We start from the raw sequence: 21328 nt of genomic DNA, 5'->3' as shown, positions 1-21328 counted from the left end.
CTTGAGGGTGAGCAAATCATGGGATCATTTTCATTTTTAGGTGAACTAATCCTTTAAGTCTTTCCCTGCCATTGACGTAATTTTCCCGGCTTTCCATGTTTTCACTGTTATACGGTATTACGCATCTTCTGAAAGAGTACAGAATCAAAACACAGGTGAAGGAGAAGAAGAAGAAACAAGTGATAGAAGCATTGCTTATGCACATGTAAAACAACGTGATCATCAAACATTAAACAGCATATAAATCAAAACTGCCTAATGTTACTGAATGAAATGTAGAAACCCATGAAGAGGTACAGGACTGTAAGGCTTTAGGGGTGTTGATGGACTCGACCCATATGTTTTGATTATTGTTTGATATTGTATGTTCGGATATTCATACAGCAAAATATTCTGGGGGCCATAAAAATTTTGTGAAAATTATCAAAAATGCTGGCAACTTAAAAAAAAAAAAAAAAAAAAAAAAACGCTGGCAGAGAAAGAGTTAAAATAAGCTAAATATCAAAATCAAGATTTTAAATTTTATTTTAAATTTTATTTTAGAAAAAGGTAAAAGGTAACTATTTTCTTGAAAAAATAAAAATAATAATGTATTATAAAAGTACTTAATGCACATTACTTTAATACACATTATAATGCATTGAATACCGTAAGCTCATGAATAATTGTAACCACATTTATACATTATTATACTTATCTACTCATTACACCTTTATAGAGTTTATTTGGTAACACTTTACAACAAGGTATTATTTGTTAACTTTAGTTGACTACATTCATTAACATGAACTAACCATGAACAATAGGCTACTTCTACAGTGTTTATGAATCCTAGTTAACTGTAATTTTTACATTTAATAACGTATTTTTAAATCAAAAGATGTATCTGTTAACATTAGATAATACACTGAACATAAACAATGAACAATTGTATTTTTTAGAAACAAAGGTTAATAAGTGCTATAAAAATATATTGTTCATTATTAGTTCATTTTATCTAATACATTAATGTAAACAAATGAGACATTTTTGTAAAGCGTTACCATATATTTCATTAAAACACATGACACGCAACTAATTTCAGATGCAACAAGGATTCTGTGGTATACATAAGTGTTACCTAAATATATAAATATAATACATGTTAATATATAATAACATTTTCTAGTTATGTCAAGTTCTAAAATATTTGATCAGGTAGAAAATTGTGAGTAAAAAGTAACACAAATATTAGATTTTAATATTAAAGATATTTTAAATATAATTTTTTTATATTTTTTTATAAAAAATAAATTTTATTTTTAATAAATAAAAATATTATTTTTAATAAATAAAAATATTATTTTTAAAAAATATTTATTTTTTTCCAAAAGAAAATCCTTAATCCTTACCCAATAAATCACAAACAACTGGAAAAAGGAAATAAGGGAAATATATTATCCCACATTGGGGGCCTTATAATATTGCAGTGAACAATGGAGGTCAAAAGGTCAAAAAGGTTGAGAACCACTGGGGTATTAGATCACCCAAAAAAAAAAAAAAAAATAATATATATATAATATATATATATAATATATAATGTTGCTGTGGAACAGGAGAATTAGTCTTCAAGCAGCTCTTTTCCCTTTCATCATCACGCCTGCTTTGAAAGCTGCGCAAATAATAATAATAAAAAACCATCCAAAAAGAATTCCATTTATGATTCTGTTAAACTTTAACCAGTTATTTGAGAAACTGGTAATAGTGAGATACTTATTTAAGATAGTAGAACTACAGCTGCTGGCAACCCGAAATTAACATTCATCAAGTGCACATACAAGTGAAAACTGGCGAGTAAATAAAACAGTTATTGCTAATTTTGTAAGGACAGAACAACATAATACATCGTATAAATTGCATTGTAAGAACAATAATCTAAATGTTGCTGTTCTAAGTGATGTGAACAAATCAAATCAACGACACTTGTTAAACTTTTACCTCAATTTACAATGAGATGTTTATCTAGGATGCCTACAGTTTTCAAATCTTCCATGCATTAAACCACGAAAATGAAAATATGAGGAACAACTTTTTTTTTTGTGACGTGCAGTTTCACTGAGCGTATATGATGATTGATGCTGTTTGCCACCATTATGCATGGAAACAACAACATAATCCCATATCAGGAAGAAAAATATACTTATAATAAAAATAATGCAAAATGCAAAATACTAAATGCTTAGTAAGAACATGTTTATGGCTCCTGAATGTTCTCGGTTTATCTTCTACTGGCAGGTATCAGTGTTCATTTTATTCCTGGTTTTATGACTATATAATGTGTTTCTTTTGTAATTTAATGTGAATGTATTTTTTACTTTGAAATCATGGCTGAACATAAGATCATGTTGAGCACATTTACAGGAGCTCTCAGAGAGCAGAAGCTTGTCTCACCTGAGCTTAAATGTCACTAGTCTTCATGTAAAACACTGAATTATAATCAGTAAGAGGTTCACTGAAGAGTCAACAGAAACTTTCAAACCTGTCTGACGGGTCGGGCTGCTGTGACTTCATCTGTGACTGAGTTTCATGTGTCAACTCAGACGTCCAACCTCAGAAAACAAGAGTGACATTTAACAACATATGATTATGACTTATGTATTCTGTCAATATCACACTTTTCCTATTAGACAGCAACTTCACCTTTTACTTAACTGTAGACAGTATAAATGTTTCACTCCTACTTTAATAGAGAAAACCACTATACATGCTCAGAAAATATGGGACATTTAATTAGACTTTTGTAGAAAAACCCCCCCCACAATGTTTATATTTAAAGTAAATGAAAATGTTCCTCGGATTTTCATATTTACCTATGATATTTACACGAAATGTTTGTGCGCCATCTTGCGCATCTGTGTAAAACTGCACGTTGAACATCAAAATCACCAGACCAGGAAAAAAATACTAAATTCCACAGCATCCAATTAATAAATAATAATAATAAAAAGGGTATTATTTTATTGTTTTTACACATACCACGGTTAAAAGTATAGATACGTACTCTTTTCACGTAAATGCCACAGTAATTTTCTTTGGTAAAATTATGTAACCAGATGACAAAAGTGAATGATTAAGTTAGCAAGAATGCTAATCATTCACTACGTCGTATTACCATCTGGTTCCGTTATTTTACCATAGTAGCACCACAGTACAGGCTTTTATGAGCTGTGAAGGTTAATATTTAGCCTAAATGTTGGTTCATTTAGTACAGAACTCCCTTAACTTGATAAACTTGCCTTGTTTTTCCTCACTTTTCACTGGTGAAGTGAAGTCGACCACAGAATCCTTCAAGTAGGCTAAGTCAGGTTCAAGGTCAAAGTATTCATTGTTTATCTTCTTCACATCTATGTCAAAAGTGTAACAGCCAATAGACAGAAAGACAAAAAAGAAATTACTTTCAACAATACAACAGAAACGTAAGGAACATAACGTAGTAGGCTAATAAACTTACCCAAACCTTAAAGTGTCAGATGTAATGTAACTTCGAGTTCGACATGAGGAATAACATTTCTATGCATTGCATTACATCTCAGTTATACACTCAAAATAACGGTTTTGCATACTTAATGTGTACTAGCCTAATGTGCAAAAATATGGTACCACCTTAATTCGACCACTGGGAGGCAGATTGCTTTTTTAATCTAATGGTTACAAAAAAATATACAAAATATATCAATAAATACTGTAGATGTTATACATCTCTATATAGCCTTAATATATTAATTTATAAATATATAACTTATTATAAATAATACATGTTCAGCTGTATAACAATTATGAGATTAAAAATAATTTATGAAACAGCAAAAAAAGTATTGTACAAAAATGCTAATATCATTGTTTAGAAAATATTAAATTGTACAAAAATAAACATTCATAACAGCAAAAAATGAGCGACAATTTCTTAAAAGCCCTGACGTGACTTTTAAGAAAAATCCGCTCAGAAAGTTAAAATCTACCTTCATTACTACTCTGATCTGAATGCCACATAAAGCAAAAAAAACAAAAACCCTTCAGATTACTTACAATAAATATTCATGAATTAATTTCTATGAATGATGGGCACTGATGATGATGATTCGTGTGTGGTCTGATGATGTCGCTCTGGCCTGAGGAGAGGAACTCTATCAGCTTGTATATCTCACACACATCTGAGCGCTGAGAGATTGATTGCTTCACTCATCCTATATTTCACTCCTGACTCCAGAGTTTCCGCTCAAAACATTCAGCCTGAAGCGATCCTGGCACTTCCATCTGTCATCGATGCCAAGCAGTGCCGTACATCTAAAATTCCAACCGTAATTGACTTGTATGCATAAAGGGCAAGAACACACACGCAGGTCAAAACATGAGAGCTTCATATTAACACGGGTGGAAATGTGACTGGAAATGAAGAAGCATCCACGAATCACAGGGATCGGCTTTGGATATGTACGAAACCAGTTTATTTGATATAATATCAATCCACAGCTCTATGTACAAAATAAAAATGCAGTCTCTATAGCTCAATGGGAATGTTTTCAATTAGAATTCATTATCATCTAAAATATTTTCCAGTGGCTTTTCTTGATTGCATTCAGCAAATTTTGGAATTTTAAAACACGAACCAAAAGTTGCTTGTTTAACTGAGGAACTCACAGCTAAAACAGAACAAAATAAATGAAAAGGTCCATTAAAAAATAAATGACACTGTACACATTTTGTCTGCGTAAAGGCTCGGATCGCCTTCTATAATGCGAGTGTTGATTAATGTGTCAGTAATGCAGGGCCGAACCACAACAAACCATATAAACGTGAACAGAACAGTCCATCAGCTAAAAATCATATTGCATTTATCAACAAAATTCAAGTAAAACAGGACATAGTGACCCTAGAATGAGCTGTAAAAAAATCCTCCGCTCGGAGAAAGGAATCATAAAAAAATCCGTTCAGCATTATTTTGACCTGAGATCAATCAATATTCAATATTCAACACAATTACTCAATGAATAGTCAACTCACATGTAGTTTTCAGGTCAGAATAGTGCGCAGTATTGTACATTTCAGAAAAACTGAAAAGAAATAAACGCAAATATATACAAATCCAAAAGGAAAAAAAAAAGGGCGTTTACGGCTTTTCTGTACAAACATGAGAATGTTAAACGAAAAAAAATGCATCATATTTTATCCGGCTGTTGTTTCGTCTTACATCTAAAGGACATAATAAATAAATCACAGCCCTTATTTTAGAAATAAACAATGAAAATGTTTGGCAGATGTTGGCGGCTGCCAACAGCGAATGTGCAATTCTAATTCTATTGATTGTACAACCACGTTCCCCGCGGTTTCTGATTGGCCACAGCGCACACGTAGAGCTCATCTAATGTGTGTGAGTGTCTATGGTGGATAAGCGTCATATCTTACAGCTATTTCGACAGGAATGTCTAACATTCGGGAATATTAGTGAGGAGAAACCGTGGTCATGCATCGGCCGAGCTTTCACTGAGTCCGTCTCCTGATGCGTTTCAGCTCTGGGTTTCGTTTTCCGCGCTGCTGTCCCGTCGCACCCAGATGACCTCATCAGGCAGCGCCTGCTCATCCACACTGGCCACTGACATGGCGCACTGCTTCCCTACATGAGAGAGCTTGGCATGCTGGGATTTGTAGTCCTTCTTGCTCTCCGCTTCCTCGTCCTCGTCCTCCTCGGTGTCTCCCTCCAGCGAGAGGGCGGAGAGCGGTCCCTCCAGGTCCGGCTCGGTGGACGGGCTCAGAGCGGACTGAGAGAAGTCGTCGTCGTCGCTCAGGATGTCCGTTTCCTTCACGTCGTGTTCCTGCTCCTCGTAGCGCTGGAGGTCGAACTGTTCCTCCACCCAGCGGTCGGTGTCGCCCGCCGGGATGCCGCTCTGCTGCTGAGCATGCTGGGAGTCCGGCGAGTCGCTGTCGGGCTCGGTGTCGAAAACAATGTCCGTGTCGATGGTGAAGCGGTTTCGCACCAGTTTCCTTCGGCCCAGGGTGCGAGTCGGAGCAGAAACTGAGGAGATACACAACATTGAGCATTACTCACAAGATAAAATAAACCATATGCATATGTGTTGACATTCTCTTGATTTGTGCTTATAGGTGAGAGTGCAATAATTCTAATGAAATATACATTTCTATTTATTATAACTGATTATAATTTTGAGCAAAATAACCGTGATTTTCAGTTCAACCATTATACAATTTTCATTGACTAAACCTAGACTAAAATGCTCAGACATTTAGTCGACTTAAACTTGGTTGACTAAATATGATACAAAATAAAAAGTACATCTGACACAGGACTAAGACTCAATTAAAAATAGTTGACAAAATGAACACTACAGTACTTCAGTGTCACATGATCCTTCAGAAATCATTCTAATATGCTGATTTGCTGCTCAAGAAACATTTCTGATTATTATTAATGTTAAAAAAACAGTGTCCTGAAGTCAGTGTTTAGCATCAGCTGTGTGTGTACCTGCTCTGTTCATGGCCGGTCGGGCTCCTTTAAGAGCGCACAGGCGTTTTCCTCCAAAGGGAACGTACTGCTGATTTAGAGGAAGACTTTCCGTCTTCAACAGCTGACGGCGCTGTTTATCTCTCAGGATGGAGTGAACCATCTTCAAGAAGTCTTTCTTACTCTCTGGAGAGCTGCACACACCATTTAACACACACATTTGCACATTGATATCACATCAGTTTATTATTCACATTGATTTTAGACATACAACACTTATAAATGGGTCAGATAAATATGGTTTGTATTTGTGTTTCACATAACAATAACAGCACATTTCAGTTAAAGGGATACTTCACCGATTAGCATTAAGCTTTGTATCAGTAGAAACCCGGTAGTATTTTCGAATGACCGTGCTTCCCTCCCTCATGTCCCCCTGAGACGAGAGATTTCTGTATTGTGTGTCTGGAAAAAAAAACTCAGATGACGCAAAAATCGTCATTTAACATCATCAGAGGCTTTGTTGTCCAGAGGCGAGAGACTCCAGCCAGTAGGAGGAGCTCGTCCCGCATGTCTTCAACCCACCCATAGGGGGATCTCACGATAAAACGGTGTCTTTTCAGTTTCGAGTCGACTAGTAGCCTAGTTGTGTCATTTCTTCAGATACTGTCCTCTGTAACCGGTAGGCGTGGCTTGGGAGTGGCCTCGTAGGGCGGCGAAGCAAGTGCATTCTGGGAGTTGTTGTCTTTCATCCACATGAGCCAAAAATACATTTTCTGGCTTTTCTCAGTCTAGAAGGCACCAACTTCTAAAATAATGTCACATTTCTACTACATAAATGACCCAATTTAAATACACATTCATCTTTCCAGCGGTGAAATATCCCTTTAACATGCACATACATGTACATCAAAGCTGTACAGGGTTCCTCCACCAGAGGGTGACAGTTTTCCAATGAATGATGTTTGTTAAATGTATGCGTGTTGTTTTATTGCAGGAGACACTGACCTGCAGCAGAGCTGAAACACTCTCTCTGGTCTTCCCTCTGATTCAGACTTCACATGGATGATCTCACAAACGGCTGCGCTCTCTCCGTCTGTAACCACACACACTGTGATCAGGTCCCCAGGGCTTCGTTTGGGTCTGACATCTTCATGCATTGATTGTTTGTTTGTGTGTGTGTGTCACACTCACTGGTGAGCTTACCTGTATTGGACAGTGTGCGCACCTGAAGCGCGTCAGTGGGGATCATGTGGCGGAAACGGAACGGATCTTTCTCCTCACCCGAGACCGATGCTCTATGAGAACCACCCTGAGAAAGAGAGACATGCGCGTGTGACTAATGTGCTGTTATTATGAGGGTGTGAACGCTGTACAATACTGCATGAAACAAGAGTATGAATACAACACCCAGTTAACTGATGAATACGGGACAGAGAGAGGGAGAGAGAGAGGTGTTTGGGAGTATCGTCCACATCACAACACTCACCATTTTCTTCTTCTGCTTGGAGTAATCTTTACAGATGAACACAACAGCGGTTTTAAACACTGGAGAAGAAAGATACAACATTACTCTTCAGTTCACTTCAGAACGTCACATCTATCCATCTATCTATCTATCTATCTATGAGTTGAGGCTGTGTGGGGTTTGAACGTACCGAATGTGGCCAGCTGTGGCTCTTTCTTGCACTTCCCTAGTGAGGAGGACGGGTTGATCCATGTCACGCTGGTGTGGAGGAGTAAATCTCCCATAGACAAGTCAGCAACCTGTAATCATAGCAGACGCCTCTGTTAGAGAGCTCACACACACACACACACACACACACACACACACACACACACACACACACACACACACACACAGAGCTCGCAATCTGCAATCCAGAAGGAATCACGTCTGTCCCTGGCTGCATCATTCAGGGCTACAGTTATATTATGCAACTAAAGTTTCATTGTATTCACATAATAAGCTGATAAGATTTAAATATGCTGTCGATAAATACAGGAGTGAAGAAGGAAATCTGATCCGAACAACTGTTTTAACATTTTATCAGCTGCAGAGCATGAAATGTGGTTGAAACCCCATGGACTGAGACTTAAGTTCTGCATTATCTCAAGTTATACTGAAATGCAACCAAAAAAATAAAGAGAGAACTGACACCATGTGAATGACACCATCATTTTTATATTGATAATCTACATAAACAAGAAGTCAATACTGAGCAATTCACATTTAGACACAAAATGATTTGGCCTGTTATTCCATTTTTTGTTTTCCCTAAAAGACCACAGTTCATATTGATGATAAATACAATTGGACATGTTGAGTGATGCAAGCAGTGACGGTTGCTTGTCCAGTGAAATCAGTCGACTGGAAACAGCTGATGTAAAGTTCACAAACCTCTTTCTTTTCTCCAGTCTGTTCAGAGATGAGGAGGTCAAAGACGGCTCCAAACTCCTCGTGGATCTTCTGCATCTCGTTGATGTGACTGGCCACCGTGTTCATGGCCTTCATTGCAACTGCACAACAGAGAGAAAAGAAATTATATATCAATCATATACATGCTAACTATATAGCTTTGCATGCAGAAAGTTGGTCAAAACATAACAGTTCAGATTAATGGTTTTAAAGCAGATCTTCAGCTTTAACATCTGACTAGACGAGTCACATCTGAAACCATTCAAAACCTGCATCATATATACAGTCAAACCAACATTTATTCAGACATCTTCCACATTTCTCACATTATCACAGTTTATTCGCTATAGTTTAGAAAATGGTAATAAAATATGACCAGAACTCAGTTGATATTTCACTGGTTTTGTCCATCCTTCTGTTAGACTCTCACAAATGAATCAGGTTGAAGATCTGTCAGATGTTAAATTTAACTACACAATTAGATAATACCAATTTAGCTCAACCAATTACTAAGCAATGCTTCATTTAGTTCAGTCTGGGGTGTAAAAAGGTCGCATCAGCAATTAAAGAAAAACACTTAAGCAAAACACGGTCAGGTCAAAGTGTCTGAATAATACATTGACTTTGATACATTTTACTGGTAGTCACTGTATGAACAGGGTTCGTACACTTTTTCCAAGGTCAAATTCAAGCACTTTTCAAGCACTTTCCAGGTCCATTTTAAAGCTTTTTCCAGCACCTTACACTACCGTAAATTACATACCAATACATACTTAAAATTCTTATTTAGTGTTTTTATCACATCAAAAGAGATAAACAGCCAAATGTTTCATAATAGCAGAGGGCTGCACAATATAGAAGAAAAATGAGATATGCGATAACTATACGATAATGCTTAAAGTGTGTCAAATTAACTTAAATTATCTTTAAAATGATATAACCTACACATACGTGTTTCACATTCTTTTTGTGATAAGAAAATATCCCTACAACTTCAAGACAGTGAACATCAGTGTTCTGTAGCATAAGAAGTGTTATTTTAACATCACTGGGGTTTAGGGGTTCAGGTTATCCTACATTAGGTTTATTTAACAACAGAAACTGATTAATCAAATGTAAAAATAAACACTGCTTAGTTTTCACTGCATGAATTAAATATACTGATTCTTATTAAAGCTACAAAAGTTAGCCTATTCAACCAAAAGCAGTGAGTGATTTTCTTTGTCTTTTGTTCATGACCCCCGTTATTGCAAGCCATTGCGATATGCAATTATGCATATTGTAGGCCTAATATATACATTTGCAATATTTCGATATATTGTGCAGCCCTAATATTTAAGCCAATCACAAGTTTTATTCTTCAAAATGTATCACTAAGTATATGAATAATATACTTTTCATTATATTAATGTCCAAATATTGCTTACCAGATAATGTGATTTATAGGCTGTAAAACTGAATTAATTTCAAATATGAAGACTTAGAAATATTTGACAGGCCTTCCCGTTTTGGGACACATTCTTGATATAGACGAGGTTTGAACAATATCTGAGTGCACAGGCACCTGCCTGATAAATGTATTTCATTGCCAAGATGTCTTGGGCCAAGACATAACGTTAGCTAATACATTTACTGGAATAGAGCAGTGTAAATATTGCATAGGGTCATCCTAAACCTTACAGTAACAGTATACTTCTTATGACACTGACTGATTTCAGTTCAGCAATCAACGACTGCTGTTATGCACTGGGCTAACGTTTGCAGGTTAATTTGCACGTTACAGTTCTGTAATTTTGGCAATGTTCACTGCATATTCCACAAATGAACATAACGGACATGCAATACTTACATTACATTATCACACCAAGTACTCTCAGAGTCACTAATGGCCCTTTAGGACGCGGACCGCGCTGCGCTATGAAATGAAACCGTTATTTCAATGGCTTGCGCCGCGCGACTCGGACCAAAGCGGAGCTCAACGAGCTCGCGCGAACGCCGCGGCCAAAGTTTAAATTAGTTCAACTGTTGCCGCTGCGTGGCCAATAAAAACGGTGCATCCAAACAACCGCGGAAATCAAAATGAAAACTCCGCCTACTTTTGCTCTGGCCAGCGTAACGCAAATCAATCTGTATCTGATTCTGAAGGGCTACATTTTTTCTCCATTTAATAATGAACTATTTCGTCAGAAAGATATTTCTTATGAAAGAAATACAGTTACAAATTCAAGCATTTTCAAGCATTTTATCCAAAATTCAAGCACTTTTCAAACCTTGAAAACACAACATCAAAATTCAAGCACTTTCAAGGATTTCAAGCACCCGTACGAACCCTGTATGAAGAATTTTTGGGTATAATATGTCACAGTATACTTTATTTTGCTCTCCTCACTTACATAAATGAACTATAGTGTCCTGCACCCACTAGTAAAAAAATATCAAAAATGATGATCTGGTGTCTGAATAAATTTTAGTTTGACTGTATATATAATATAAAGCAGCCCAAATGTTTTCAACACTGATAATAATCAGAAATGTTTCTTGAGCAGCAAATCATCATATTATACTGATTTCTGAAGGATCATGTGACACTGAAGGCTGGAGTAATGATGCTGAAAATTCAGCTTTAATCACAGGAATAAATTACATTTTACAATATATTTAAATAGAAAACACTTTCACAATTTCACAATATGACTATTTTTACAGAATTTTAGCACATTTTTTGCCTTTTTGAGCATTTGTGAGATTCCTTTCAAAGAAATGAAAACATGTTTGTATATATATATGTTGCGTAAAGCTTTCAGATGCACACAGGCTGACATGAAGCTCACCGTTCAGATGGTAGTGCTCCTCGCTGTCGGGGTCGGTGAGCGAGTGCAGTTCTCTCAGCAGAAGAGGGTATTTCAGCACTCTCTGGATGGGTTTGATCAGGAACGACTCCAGCGTGGACGAATGCTGCTGTTTGGGGTTGCGCTCGTCCAGGAACGCCTTGAAGGCCGCGTCTGTCTTCGCTGGAGAGAACGCAAACACAGGAAGTTGTGATTATGCTGTCACAGGATTGTGTGTTTTGATACTGATAGGAAGATTTGAAGACTGGTGTAATTTGTTATGTTTTACATTACAATATATGCAAAATGTTTAAGGACATTCAGTTCTAATGTAACTAACTAGAAAACAACTGTTAAGTAAATGTCACAAATCTGCAGAATGGAGGTTAAATAATAAAAATAGACAGTGAGAAGATCCAGACCAACCTCACAGACACACACACACACACACACACACAGCGGCAGAATTATACAACTGACGCCCCAGAGGCGCTCACGCAGGGCTCTGTGAAAATCCCAGAATTCACAGGGAGCAAGGTCATTTTTGAGCTGATATTTACGCACCTTTGACCAGCACTTTGGGCACTTTGGTGTGGCTGGCACAGAAAGCGCTGTAGATCTTGAAGCGGTCGGCGTAGTACAGGAACGAGCCACCCAGAGAAAAGAGGATTTTCTGCAAGACCAGAGGGATTTTGAGAGAAATACATCAGGTATCATGGTTTGTGTTGGATAAATCTGGTTATGAATAGTTTTGAGTGATGCAATAACATGGTGCGTTCAAAAAACATGCTAGTATCATCACACATGCGCATTGTGCATGCCCAAAAAACAAGGTGCCATAATAACAATGACATTAAAATGCGCAGACCAGACACTCTGAATGTTTAATGGAGCGTAAATGAAACCACAGTCACAAACCTTGAACTCTTCCACTCGCTCCAGTTTCTCCAGGTCCGGCACCAGTCGCGTCCCGTCTTCCAGAGTCTTCAAAAACTCCACCTGGAATTCCAGCATTTCCGGGAGGTTTCCAAACAGCACGTCCAACTATTAAACACATAGGCAGGGAAAAAGTATGTTGTCAATTATAACAGCTAATAAAAAAACAATAATTATGTCATATGGACTACTTTTATGACATACATATACATATATATATATGAAGAGTTCAGATGCAAAAGCCTCTAAATGCCATCTGAAATTTTCTTCTAGAATGATCATTTTTATCAAGCTCGTATATTTAAGTTCAGTAATTTCACTTAAATGGCAATGAAAATTACCTATTAATTGTCATTTAAGTGAAATTACTGAACTTAAATATATATATATATATATATATATTTCATATATATATATTGTTAACAGTGTGAATTTCTTTATTTAATTAATTTTACTTTTTGCATTTCAGTTTTCATTTTAATTGTGTCATTTCATTTTTTGTTTTCAGTTTTTGCCATTTTTATTCATTTACTTTTAAATCTACATAGTTTTTTATTAATTTTTATGTTAGTTTTAGTTTTATTTATTTTAGTACATCAAGTAAAACTTTTTTGTTTTAATTTTAAATAAAAAAATTAAATAAATATAAAGTGAAATAATTTTTATTTTATTTATTTTATGTGATTTCAGTTAAGGATTTTTTTTTTTAATGAATTTCGTCTTAGTTAATTATTATAACCCTGATATATATATATATATATATATATATACATACATATATATAGACAGAACAAATATATATATATTTAATATTCATTAAATATCAAATAAAAAATGTGTAAAATAAGTGTTCATATCAGCAATTTTATTGTTATTTTAATCTTAAATAGTTTAAAGTGTGTATTCTGCTCTATAGATATATGTATCAGTCAAACTACATGTCTTTTGTGTCTGCAGTGATGTATAATGGGTTCTTCTCCCATATGTAGGGCATTAAAGGAGCAGAAACATGACACTGAGAACTTCCTCTCTTCTGTCTGATGTAAGTTTTCCTCATTTTGTGTCTCCCTCCCACTCCCTTCTCTACCTCTCCTTTCTAGTGTGTGTTTGTCTCCATCTCTATGTCCTCCTACACGCTCCTCTCCATCATGACGATTATGAAATATCGTTCTGTGTTCTGGAGGTGTGTTCGAGCTCACCAGCTGATAATAATATGAAAGCATCAGCGGTGCTCTGACTCACCTCGTCCTGAGTGAGGAAAGACTCCTTCTGCAGAGGGGTTAGATATCGCCCGATCAAACAGTTCAGATCCTGAAAGAGAGAAAACACACACACACAATCACATTAAAGAACAGCCTATCAACAAATATGGAATATTAACAATAGCTATATTCTGCCAAATATTTGCCCTGTTTCATGGCTGTATAATTTGTTAATATCCCTGAGAGAGATATTTAACACATTTCAATATAGGAACTTATTTTGGCAGGTGGTTTGAGGGTTGACAGTGCTAAAGGGAAAATGTGAACACTAAAGGCCCGTTCACACTAAGGACAATAAATATAATGATAAAGATCTAATAATCGTTCTAAATTTAAATGAATAGCCGAGTCGACGCCACAACTATAACGATAACAGCACTGAGAAACGATATCATTGGAATCACTTTCAGAATGATTGTTTCCAGCTAATGAATAATAAACAATGATAGCCAATCAAAATTCATCCTGCTTTAACGAGCTCGAGCATTTAAAGTGTCAGACGACAAAACTTCAGCTCGCGCTTAGAATAAACAGAACGATATCACCCGCTAAATAAAAAAATAAATGCATGCACACACACACACACTCTTGTACATCTATCTTTATGAGGACATGCATTGACACAATGCAATCTCTAGCCGCTTACCCTAACCTTACCCATCACAACTAAGTGCCTAACCCGAACCCTGACCCTAAACCTAAACCTAAACCTACCCTTAACCTAATTATAACCTTATCCCTAAAACCAAGTCTTGACCCTCAAACAGGCCTTTAAAGGGGTCTCAGAAAGTGAGGACCGGCCAAAATGTCCTCACTTTACACTCTTTGTCCTCACTCCAATGGTCTAAAACTCAAACTGGTCCTCACAAAGATAGTTGTACAAGTACACACACACACACACACACACACACACACACACGCACACACACACACACACACACACACACACAGACACACGTATATATTCACAAACTCATTTCAGGTTTCAGTACCGCTGGAGTGCTTTTTTCAGACTGTTGATTTAGTTCTCTGCTCAAACATGCAGACGAATCTGAAACACACTGCAAATATTCCCAGCGACGGACATGATCTCATCTAATCTCAGCCACCCTCAGACAGACGGGAAATACTGTCACTAAGCTCGACACAGCAAGCAAACACGAGCTATAGAGTGAGAATCACTGTCTGTCTCTGCCGTACAGAAAGATGGGTGTCTGAATGGCATACTACTACTTTTACAGTCTGCAGTGTGCAAATCGTCTTTGAGCATAGACAATTGCCAAAAAATGTAATATAATATAAATAGTTCCAGTCTTCAATGCTGAATCATACAGCAATCCTGCTGTCTTAAAAAAAAAACATAAACAGCAAACTCATAGAATAAGCACCTTATTTTGCAATGCAGAAGTAAGAGATTTTTTTATTCATTCGCCACTAAAGCATAATAACCAGAAGAATATCAAAGTTCACTTAAAGGCATAATGGACTGTTTTTGCACAGCTAAATTACTGAAAGCCTCGTACATTTAAGATACAAATGGTGGCGCTGCTCCAAGTTCACACCAAGAATGATAACTATAAAGATAACTACATTAGCGTTCACACCAGCACACGATATCGTTCTGTTTATTCTAAGAGCGAGCTGAAGTTTTGTCGCCTGACGCTTTAAATGCTCGAGCTCGTTAAAGCAGGGTGGATTTTGATTGGCTATCATTGTTTATAATTCATCAGCTGGAAACAATCATTCTGAAAGTGTTTCCAATGATATATTTTCTGTGTTATCGTTATAGTTGTGGTGTCGACTCGGCTATTCTTTTATATTTAGAACGATTTTTAGAACTATATCTTTACCGTTATAGTTATCGTCCTTAGTGTGAACGGGAAAAATAAGGTGGATGTCTTCGAGCGAAAGGATGCCTCTTTAAAAAACTGGTATTTTGCAATAAAATGTGTATTTTGCAGTAACCATGCTACATGTTAAATAGCCATTTTAGCAGAGACTGTATATTTATTCATAATATAGTTACATACTAATTGCTAAAGCTCAGTCAGACTACAGTAGTTTCCATTTCGAATTATCCCCCTCCCGAAAAAAATAATAATAATCGCATCCAGGGCATCGGTCGGTTCCGATGTTCGGCTCAGATTATCTGGTAATGTTTACATGATTACAACTATTATTACGTCAGCACTTCCACAATAGCCAATAAGAGGCAAGTCTACAAGGAGACGGAAGTGACTGAACTTTTGAAATGGCGACAGCGAAACAACAACAAGCAGCTGTACGGCTCCAGCGGACAACGGGGATGGAGGAACGACTGGTGGAAATGTGGCAACAACACGACTGCCTTTATAATGTGTCCTCATCATATAATGTCTGACGCGACACAGTCTCCATTTAGCTCACATCCGCTTCCCCGTGAGATCACGTGACGTGCTAAATCTGGCATCATCATTTTAAAGGTGCTCTAAGTGATGTTGGGTGACGTCACTTCTTGTTGACGTTCAAAGTATTGTCAAACAAAATGGAGGCTAGCTCGACCCTCCCTCCTCCTTATCCGCGCACTAACCCCCCAAACCCCACCGCCAAATCCTTCTTGTCAGTTATTGGCTGGAACACTGTTTGTTATGTTTCGTGGTCCAGGCTGGGCCAGTTTGTTTTTGTTGCCGTTTGTGGAGCCTGGGGTGTTATTAATAAACAGATTAATAAACTCCTGTAGTCTGAGCCTGAGGTCACATGACATTACTGTAGCACTTTAAATCACTATGCTATTTTTAAATAATAGTTTATAGTATGTACTACGCAGTCCAGTAGTATTCATTCCACAAGCAGCCAGAGAGTGAGTGGGAGCAGAAAAAGGCAAGCCAAGGCCACAGTTTTCCCCCTACAGGCCTGTCTCGATGAAGGGCACAAACTTCTGTAAGTCAAACATATAGACGAGTATATAACACACACACACACACACACACACACAGGTACTGACTTTGACGTAGGTGCGCTCCGTCTCCACCAGTTCGCAGATGACTTTGCGGAGTTTGTCGGCATCGGACAGCTGGCGCGGGGTGGCGTTGCTCGGAGGGAGCGAGGAAGACTCCGGGCCGGACGAGGGAGAGACGGCTTCGGATGAGGGATTCATTTCGTGAAGACTGCGACAGAAAGCTGCGACCTGCTCCGTACTCTACAGAGAGAGAGAGACAGACAGACATGAAGAGTGAGACATCTCACAGAGTCCTGCACTGTTATTAGGACACACGCACACACACGCACACACGCACACGCACACACACACACACCTACACACACACTCGCAGCACCTGCAGCTGGATCCTTCCGCTCAGATGCCTGTCAGAATGCTATAAAAATCATTAGCGCTCATTTGCTCTATTTTCAGCCTCTAAAACTCTCTTATCTCCTCCATCACTTCATCTTTTTGGCTCTCCCTCTCTCTCTTTCTCACACTCTCTCTCTCTCTCTCTCCCCCTCCCTCCCTCCCTCTCTGCTCTTCTGAAATGTCTTCATTTCATCTGAACAGCAATCAAAACACAAGCACCTGTCCATGGATGCGGTTGCCATGGGAACGGCTGTGATGGCACATGGACTGTCATTCTCACAGTAACACTGACGGACTGAGAGAAAGTACCATCCATCTACTAGGGCTCGGTGTCAACCGGAAGATCTTTATACTACAGTAGATACAGTATAATAGGCAGGACAACTTTACTTTGTTCGCACATGAGAAAGCTGGATATTGTCCCAAACATACGCCTGTTTTCAGAATGTGTCATTTTGTAATATTAGTCTTTTGTTTTCAACTCAAGCACTTCACAATGTGAAGCTGTTTTTGCACTGATGCCAGACTCGTTCATTTGTTATGAATAATCTGATCTGATATTTTTGATGTTAAAAAAGATTTTTGATGTTGAATAGTTAGAGAAAATTTTAAATCAAATGACTATAAAGTGCCTTTCATTTCATTCTTAGGATTATTATTATATATAAATAGGAATTATTACTTCATATATAAAAAATAATATATTATTTTTTATAATTTCTAGAAAAAATAACTATATTTTGATACTAATTAAACACAATTAAATTAAGTTTTATTGGCTTGAATGTGTAGAGTAGCACAATGTTGCCAAAGTATGAAGCAATAAACATGTATTAAACATAAATAATTAAATTACATAAAAAATAATTAATTCAAAATGTAAAAAATAACTAATAAAAATAATTAAAATAATTAAATAAATAACTAGTAATAATAAATACATACACACATGTGCACATATAGAGTTACTATGATATGAAATTACTCATACCAAGTGATATAACATTATTCAAATATTTTGGTCAAATTGCCCATCCATCCATCTATAAATCCATCCATCTTTGATTCTCTCACTCTCTTTCACTCTTTCTGTCAAAGCTGAAGAGTTTCCTTCTAGATCACCAACCTTTGTGTGCATTTTTTAGTTAACATACAGGGGAAAATATAGATGAACTTGGAATCAGACATTTACGGTCAGCAATCGGATACTTGTGATTAAATAAAAATTTCAATTCCTCTAATCGATTCCTTTTTGTGCAGTTTAATATGATTTGGACACACATCCAAAGTGTGTGCACAGAATGCCGCCCTTTCATCCTGAACTGAGTTCTCTTCCGAGTCTTTTTGCTCTTGAACACAAAAATATACACAAAAATATGTCACAATATCCTGGTAAACAGTCATTTTTGTCCGTAGTGAACGTAAACAGTTTACAAAGAAAACACATGTGTAACAGTATATTGGATCCATGCAGCTCTTAAAGTGACAGCAGCCTAATATTCCTGCTGATGTCTCTAAAATAATGATAATCAAACAACAAAAGACAAAGAGAAAATTCACTCGCTGTTTTTGACTTTTGTAACTATATTTGTAATGCATATTTTATTTATAAAGTGCTGTTATTTTACATTTGATTGCAGTTTCTGTACCTGAATACCTGAAAATCTTAAAACACTGTTTATTTTAATTGTATCTTTGTTCAGTTGTATTTATTTGTGCAATTGCTAATTTGTTTATTTGTTCCTTTTTTAGTTACTGAGTGTTTACTAGTCTTTAATAAATGTATATTAGTTAGGCTAGTTGTTTTTGCTACAGTTATTTTTAAACCATAGGCAAAAGTTCCTTCCTTTAGCCTGTTGATTTTTGTTCATGGTATTCAATTTAATGTTTTGCAATAAAACTTAGAATAAATGTGAATGATATGTTTTTTTTTATCTTATTGGAATCGAAATTAGGAATCGATAAGCAGAATCATAATCATTAAAATTCAAACGATACCCAAACTTATAAGTGTCTCAAACTAAAATCTGAATATCTTTAACAATAAATAACAAACTTAACAGACTTTATCGAATCGTCCCTGAAAGTGCTCGTTGGTGCATGCAACAAAGTTGAGTAGAGTTTCAATACATGCAAATGAGCAGCAACACAATGAACAGACAGCCAATGGAAATTCATACAATAAAGTCAATCTGACTTAAAGGGGTCGTCGGATGCAAAATTCACTTTTATGTGGTGTTTGCATATAAATGTGTCTTTGCAGTGTGTGGACACAACCACCATACAATGAAAACAATCCATTCACTCTTTTTTTTTAATCCTCAAAAAGTCTAAACACTCTCAATAATCAAGCCGTTTGGATTTTCTGACCACTATGATGTCATATTGCTCATGCTCCGCCCACAACCACTCATTATTACGGACTGTCCCGTACTAGCATATTTCCGCTCAGCCATTCGATACCCCCCATGGAAGAGAGGGGTGGGGTGAGCAGTTGCTCATTATCATTTAAAGAGACATGTACCGAAACAGGCCACTGTTTACACAAAGTATATTACAAACTTTACATGAACACCCTAAAGAATCATACCAACTTGTGGAAAATGCTTATCCGATGACCCCTTTAATTGCTTTAAAGGTTCTGGAAGTGATTTCCGTCATTGCGCTAACTTTCACACAACTACTCAATTAGATCACATATCTTCAACTACATGCTCTCTATCCTGAAACCGGATATCAACAAACCTAAATGCTTGTAAATAAAGAATTTCTGATCGGCCATGGTTTGTTTATGCTGTTCACAAAGCTTACATCAGGAGTGATTTCTCAGGGCAGCAATTTTAGTGACAACTGTCAGGTAGTGGGAGCATTTTTTCTGCGTTATTAAAAAAGAAATGCTTCAAAATAATTCCTCAGGGGTGTCAGGGAATACTGGATTCCAGTTGTCTCTGTTTGTGTGTAAACAAATAAATCAGTTCCTAAATCAGAGACGCAGAATTTCATCTCCGAGGGGCGTCGGGCTTCACCTGTCACTTTAGTCATTAGCTAAAACATCATCAGCTGCCACAACCAAGGCGTACAAGCGCCGGGAGAGCTGTCAAGATGTTTGTGATCCCGTTATATGGAGACAAATTCACACGCTTTCAGATACAGCAGCTGTCAGCTTTCCACCACATTTCTCCATCATTCTCTGAAACGGCACAGCTAGAGAGTCGAGACGAGTACATTAGGAAACCACAAAAGTAGCCCTTTCCTACATCGCACATCCACCAACACAAAGTCACATCGGAGGCTTTTTTAAAAGAGACATAAAAGATTATTTGAAGAGGAAGATCAAGGCTAGTGTTCATGCACACACAGACAACCGCTTGCACAAAACCCAGCATATGTCTACTAAAACATTTTTCTTTATCTGAGGAGAGACATAAACAATCGTCTGAAGAAGCAACGTATGAAGACACCGACGGGTTTCCCAGAATGCACTCATGAAAACGTTGTAAAAAGAGGAAATTTTAGGTCATCATTAGCCATCACTGTGCAAAGAGTCTGCACCAACAGTGACTTTCAACTACTTTTATTTACTTAGCAGACTACAGGTGATTGTTTTGGCTGACAGTTTTTTTTTTCAAAGCGTGTGAAAGCTGCTTTCCGTGTTCATTAGCGGAGAGAGTCTTAGCGGTCCTCGAATGCCCACGCAAGGACACACAAAGGATGAATTGCAGTGTTTTTCCCAACGTCCTTGAGTCACAGAACAGCATGACAGAAAATATGACACCCCACACACAATAAAGCACATTAACTGCTGGGAAAATGCCATTGTCACTGCTGTGAAATGAAAACACTTGTAAGTTGTGTTCTCTATAAGGTGTAACACTCACACTTTGAACAAAACCCTAACCCTAAAAGTGCTTTTTGCAGGCAAAAAGTTTATTGTCTACTGTCAGAAGTCACTTTAAAACTAGGGATGCACGATCGGATAAATCGGCCACCATATCGCTATCGGCCAATATAAGTTCATTTTTGATGTTATCGTTATCGGCCCAAAAAAAAAAAAAA

At 37.0% G+C, this 21328-nt stretch overlaps 1 protein-coding gene across 3 annotated transcripts in view; it reads right to left on the bottom strand.

Annotated features, from left to right (window-relative positions):
* Window positions 1-4461: 4461 nt before the first annotated feature.
* The window catches only part of LOC311077103 (rho guanine nucleotide exchange factor TIAM1-like), an 84793-nt gene continuing 67926 nt past the window's right edge, over window positions 4462-21328 (bottom strand). For all 3 annotated transcript variants that reach the window (XM_084138897.1, XM_084138898.1, XM_084138899.1), the window contains 12 exons: window positions 16925-17119; window positions 13922-13990; window positions 12662-12787; window positions 12308-12416; window positions 11747-11926; window positions 8898-9016; window positions 8155-8263; window positions 7986-8044; window positions 7703-7808; window positions 7505-7592; window positions 6518-6690; window positions 4462-6049 (listed from right to left, as the gene is read on the bottom strand). In XM_084138897.1, the coding sequence (XP_083995023.1) occupies window positions 5544-6049; window positions 6518-6690; window positions 7505-7592; window positions 7703-7808; window positions 7986-8044; window positions 8155-8263; window positions 8898-9016; window positions 11747-11926; window positions 12308-12416; window positions 12662-12787; window positions 13922-13990; window positions 16925-17119 (1839 nt within the window). In that variant the 3' untranslated portion in view covers window positions 4462-5543. The remainder of the gene's footprint in view (window positions 6050-6517; window positions 6691-7504; window positions 7593-7702; window positions 7809-7985; window positions 8045-8154; window positions 8264-8897; window positions 9017-11746; window positions 11927-12307; window positions 12417-12661; window positions 12788-13921; window positions 13991-16924; window positions 17120-21328) is intronic.

The sequence above is a fragment of the Abramis brama genome (genome assembly GCF_963993115.1).
Source record: "Abramis brama genome assembly, contig: SCAFFOLD_57, whole genome shotgun sequence".
In the NCBI taxonomy this organism is placed as follows: Eukaryota; Metazoa; Chordata; class Actinopteri; order Cypriniformes; family Leuciscidae; genus Abramis; species Abramis brama.
This window is presented reverse-complemented; position numbering and strand designations above follow the sequence as displayed.